The sequence below is a fragment of the Bufo gargarizans genome, chromosome 1 (genome assembly GCF_014858855.1).
Source record: "Bufo gargarizans isolate SCDJY-AF-19 chromosome 1, ASM1485885v1, whole genome shotgun sequence".
NCBI lineage: Eukaryota > Metazoa > Chordata > Amphibia > Anura > Bufonidae > Bufo > Bufo gargarizans.
The window spans coordinates 657999725-658005724 of NC_058080.1; the positions used below are offsets into that span (position 1 = coordinate 657999725).

Genomic DNA, 6000 nt, shown 5'->3' on the forward strand with positions numbered 1-6000 from the left:
GCTGTCTCTACTTTGGCTTATAACCAGAGTAAGGCGACTTTCACATCTGGGTTTTTGCTGGATCCGTCATGGCCCAGCAAAAACGCCTCCATCATGATAATACAACCGTCTGCATCCGTTATGAACGGATCCGGTTGGATTATCTTTAATATAGCCATGACGGATCGATCACTGAAACCATTGTAAGTCAATGGGGCCCGGATCTGTTTTCTTTTGTGTCTGAGAAAATGGATCCGGCATCATTAACTTACATTGTGTTTCATGCCAGATCCGTCTTGCTCGGCATCCCATGACGCACTCAAGCGCTTTCAGCTTTTTTCCGTCAGCGATGGGAACGCAACTGAATGTGGGACAAAACTGAAATTTTTTCCTCCGGTATTGAGATCCTATGATGGATCTCAAAAGCGGAATGGAAAACGCAGACGTGGAAGTTTCCTTGCGTTTTAAATCTGAGACATTGTTTTACATGTTAGTCACCTATAGGTGGCACTAGAGAAGGCAGTCTGTTCCTTCTTGAGGAGTACAAGAAAGGAAAAGGTAGGGGCAGAAATGGACAAAAAGCAGAACGTTCCAGTCTTACTGAAGCTGCTGGGGTACATGGATGTGGGATCGCAGTTGCACCTGAGGAAGTGCAATGGTCCCTTTGCAGCATAATACACTAAGATACGGCTTGATGGGTAGGGACGCCTGTTACTGATCTTGCATTGAACCCCAGCAGCCACTGCTTTTGCATTCGGACACAAACTAACTTGCGTCTTTGTTCACATTTCAGATTACTGACAATCAAGATACGGAACTAGAGTCGCCATACAAATCACCTGATGTTGCTACTGAGGAAGAAGCCGCATCGGTTTCTGAATATTTTTTCAGTGATATTTTCATGGAGGTTGATGACTGATGGGACCCGAGCCGTCGGCTTCACATCTTTTGAGCTGGATTTGTGTGGAACGGCCTTTTGTTTGTTTTTTTTACTGTGTATAGCCGTCGTGTACAGTAACACCTTAGGAAATATATTTATTTAACGTTAATTTATTGGCTCATTTTGAGCCGTCGGCTGCTACACGTTGCTGTGCAATGCATTACAGGATGCCGGTTTCAGGTTCAGATACTTGGACTGGCATTGATGTGAATTGACGGGTATTTTTTACACCATACAGATATATTGCAGGGGTTGGTTCTTCTTGCTGCAGTCATGTTGTAGAAACAGTCATCTACTCCATTCACATAACATCCCAGTGCTTTAACATGACACAGCTGGAAGACGCTCTGGATTTAACCAGGCCGTCATTGGCCAATAACTATGGTTGGCACCTTATATTATCTACCATGATGGCACACAAGGTGCAAATCGTTTTCCTCTTAAATGGGTTGTTTTACATAAATGAAATTCAGAACAGGCACGAAAGTTTGTAAAGAAAAAGAAAGCATCAGTTGGCATTCCAGCGCCACCACTGACCAGTAATGACGACCTCCCGTCTATTGTTACGTGATCGCTGCAGCCAGTCACTAGTCTCAGAGGTGACATGTACACGAAGGGCACGTGACTGCTGAGCCTCTGCGGTCATGTATTCGGAAAACAAAAGCACTTTTATATAGTAGGCGCACTGTGTTTCCGGTCTGGTCAATTGGCAAAATGATTTGCTCATCTGGAAATTAAAGTTAAGCACTGAAAATGGTGTGAACTTCCACTGTCTATTTTTCTTTCTCATTTTAGGGTCATATGTCATCAGAAAATAGGCTATTATTTAAATTACAATTTTATGTTAAACATTAAAAAAAACACTTTTGTTGAGTTTTTTACTATTTCAGTGTCAATATCTATATACAAAACTGTATACAATCCTGCAATTCTCCCATCGGCCACTGGGCCTAAAATATGTTAAAGGGACACTGACAGGGCCAATAAGCATATTGAGGTATATATATGGCAGTACAGGTCTTATAATGGGTATTACAATCATATAAGTATCCCCCCTGTCCACATTATACATACAGTAAACTTTAAGTTTTATAACCTGCTCCAACGGTCTTCAATCTGCCCAAGGGGCAGCGTTTCACCTCTCTTGCGCCCAGCCAGCCTCCCCCAACTGCCGCTTTGAAGCGCCGCCCAGCTCATGAATATTCACTTTGCTGGGTGGCTTCTGCTGTCCCCGCTCTGAAGCACTGCGCTGAACAGTGCCTTGCGCATGCGCCGGATCTTGTGAAGTCGGGGACAGTAAGCGCCGCCCAGCGAAGTGAATATTGATGAGCTGGGCGGCGCTTACTGTACCGGACTTCACAAGATCCGGCGCATGCTCCGGGCACTGTTAAGCGCAGCGCTTCAGAGCGGGGACCGCAGAAGCCACCCAGCAAACTGAATATTCATGAGCTGGGCGGCGCTTCAAAGCGGCAGTTGGGGGAGGCTGGCTGGGCGCAAGAGAGGTGAAATGCCGCCCCTTGGGCAGATTGAAGACCGTTGGAGCAGGTTATAAAACTTAAAGTTTACTGTATGTATAATGTGGACAGGGGGGATACTTATATGATTGTAATACCCATTATAAGACCTGTAGTGCCATATATATCCCTCAATATGCTTATTGGCCCTGTCAGTGTCCCTTTAAGATTCAAGATGTCTTTTGAGAGCAGCTACATGGACAGAAGGGGACCTCACTGACTTCGCTGGGACAGTTTTCTAGACATACGCTGTGACCTGTGCAGAGGTCAGGAGGGAGTAGATGAGCTGTGATATCGCCTATTGTGAATGGTGGATTCTGTGTTATCTATATAGAAGTGTTACTTGTCATTGTAATTCTCGCTGTGGGGATAATGAGAACAGTTACTGAAAAGTTACCTGCACAGAACAGGAAATCATGACTTATTAGACTGAGTGGCCAGTGTGAAAACAGCAGGATTAGTGTCCATTCACACATCCGCAAATGGGTCCACAGCTGTTCCACAATATCGGGAACGGGTGCGGACCCATTAATTCTCAATGGGGCAGGAATGGATGCGGAGAGCACACTATGTGTGCTCTCCGCATCCGCATTTCTGGAGCGCTGCACCTACCTTCCCGGCTGCGGCTCTGCAAAAAAATAAAAAATAGAACATGTCCTATTGTCCGCAATTGTGGGCAAAAATAGGCAGTTCTATGGGGGGTGCCGGTCGGGTGTATTGCGGATCTGCAATACACTACAGATGTGTGAATGGACCTTTTTATATAATTTTTTTTAAATATATAGATAGTGAAATGAAAAAATAAATAAATAAATGAAAAATAATGTTTAACATAAAACATGATTTAAACAATTAGGTCATTTTCTGATGACACATTCCCTTTAACAACCTGGATTACTTTCTAATACGATTGATTTATGATCTTTAGTCATTTAGTCTTTCTTTTATTAAAGTGTTTGTTTTTCCTGGTTCGAGAGGTTGATGGCCTGTCTTCAGGATCAGGCTGCCAGCTATTCAGCTCTTGGCAATACCGCTGTTTTAAGGGACCAAAACACGGGGACCTTTACCTAAAAGCAACAAAACTGCAAAACTCTGCACTTCTGCAGGTAGATGGCGTGCAGGTAGACATGAGCACCGCAGTGCCTTCAAACAGCGCGGCTGCAGGGATGCGGAGAGTCGGACCTAACCTGAAGACAAGCCATCATTGTGCTGAACTCTAAATACCCCTTTAATAGCTACAAATGTCCTACATAGTTAAGATTCCAAAAATAAGATGAGATACTGTGTTTGGCAATCTCTATAAAGAACACTCTTAACAAGGACGTTGCTTTTGATACATCTGTGCCAGTCTGAAAGATGAAATTGCCGTGTATTCATTTGTTACCATGGTTGATGATCTGAGTATGCCAGAAGAGGGTAACCTGAGGATAAAACTCGGAGAATGTCTGATCAGCTGTGCTGTTTAAGCCGGTAACCAATTATACTTGAAGCAAAATAGCTCTGCTATGTTGGAGTAATAGCTCCTAATACTGTGTGCATCATACCACAGGCGAACGAGCTGAGCCCCATTTCTTTACTTTCTAAAAATCTATAATGAGTAGAAGGCTTAAAGGGGTTATCCGGTAATATAATGATCCTCAGGATAGATCATCATCAGATTGGTGGGGGTCCAAGTCCCAGTACTTTGTTGTGGGGAGCCATCGGGCTCGCCGGACCTCTAGTGACCGCAGCCGTCTACCGGCATCTCTCCCAAGCACATCGCTGTACAGTGGCTGTGCTTGGTATTGCAGCTCTGCCCCATTCACTTCAATGAGGATGAGCTGCAACTAGGCCATGTGATGTACAGTGATCAGAGTGCTGGCCTCTTCTAACAGCTGATCGGCGGGGGTCCCAGCTGTCGGACCCCTGCTGATCTGATATTGATGATCTATCCAAAGGATAGGTCATCAATATTTATTTCCGGATAACCCCTTTATATAGGTCAAAGATCCTATGCCGATTAATTTCATAATATATGTTTAAAGTGGTCAAAATTGTGTGCGATGCAGACTTCAAAATTCCCTATAGAGACACAGAAATCCATCAATATCAGATCAGTGGGAGTCAGACTCCCAGCACCCCTACCGGTCAGCTCCAGTGAGCGCTGCGTTCTCTTCTTAGGGCCGCTTCACACGAGCGGATGCCGTGCGTGGCATCTGCTCCGTGAAAGAGTGCCAAGACCCGCTGCAGACTGCAGAGGCACGGAGCAGTAACATGACTGTTAATGCTCCGTGCCTCTCTGTGATCTCTTTACTACGAAATCACAGTTGTCACTGTGATTTCGTAGTAAAGAGATCACAGAGAGGCACGGAGCATTAACAGTCATGTTACTGCTCCGTGCCTCTGCAGTCTGCAGCGGGTCTTGGCACTCTTTCACGGAGCAGATGCCACGCACGGCATCCGCTCGTGTGAAGCGGCCCTTACTGCACAACCCCTGGAAAACTCCTCCTGTGCCAAACATGCTTGCTACCTCCAGCCACCACTTGGGGGAGCCAAAGAACTTAATAAAGTACATTGATTTCAACAATAACACTGCCTTACATGCCATAAGCCCCCTATAGTGGTGGCTGCAGGTAACTTGAATATTATATATTAAAGGGATTATGAACATAAGGAATCTGTACAAGGTATGTATTTTGTGGCCTGTCAAACACTGATCTGAAAAAATGAATGATATCTGTATGTCCATTCCACAAAGCATAGACCATGTCCTATTCTTGGCCCCAAATGCGGTCAACGGACCTTTTGAAGGCAATTAATTGGCTAAAAAGTGGCGCAAGACAGATGTCACCCGTATTTTGCAGATTGTGTTTGGCGGACCGCAAAATACATACACCCATGTGAATGCACCCTTAGGGAGGAGACGAAGCCCCTTTAAAGGACACTTAATGGAAATAACTGCAATTATAAAAAGTTCTTAAAGGGGTTTTCCCATCATATACAATGGGGGCATATCGCTAGGATATGCCCCCCATTGTCTGATAGGTGCTGATCCCACCTCTGGGACCCACACCTACAACGAGAACGGAGCGGGGAAATGAATGGAGGGCACACTGCGCCTGCGCAGCCGCTCTCCATTGATTTCAATGGGGCCGCCGAAAATAGCTGAGCGCTTGCTCGGCTATTTCCATCAGCCCCATAGAAATGAATGGGAGCAGGGGCTGCACATGTATGGGAGCAGCAGGCAGCAGCGCTTGGTGGTGGACGGACCCTGGGAAACCTGGGGTCCTCCAGCCACAGCTCTCCCCGCTCCGTTCTCATTGTAGGTGCTGGTCCCAGAGGTGGGACCCGCACCTATTAGACAATGGGGGCATATCCTAGCGATATGCCCCCACTGTATGTGATGGGAATACCAGGCCACAGATGCGGGGTAGACTTGCAGACATTCCACACAAATTTCCATGTGGATTTTTGTGTGTGTGTGTGTTACTTGCGGATTTTATGCAATTTTATTGCATATCTCACCCTTGCATTATAAAGGGTAAAATCCACACACCGAATTGACATGCTGCAGATTTCAAAATCCTC

At 45.5% G+C, this 6000-nt stretch overlaps 1 protein-coding gene across 3 annotated transcripts in view; it reads left to right on the top strand.

Annotated features, from left to right (window-relative positions):
* Positions 1 to 1895, top strand: part of BDP1 (B double prime 1, subunit of RNA polymerase III transcription initiation factor IIIB) — a 127213-nt gene extending 125318 nt beyond the window's left edge. For all 3 annotated transcript variants that reach the window (XM_044276044.1, XM_044276043.1, XM_044276045.1), the window contains one exon: positions 773 to 1895. In XM_044276044.1, coding sequence (XP_044131979.1) covers positions 773 to 898 — 126 coding nt within the window. In that variant the 3' untranslated portion in view covers positions 899 to 1895. The remainder of the gene's footprint in view (positions 1 to 772) is intronic.
* The last annotated feature ends 4105 nt before the right edge of the window (positions 1896 to 6000 follow it).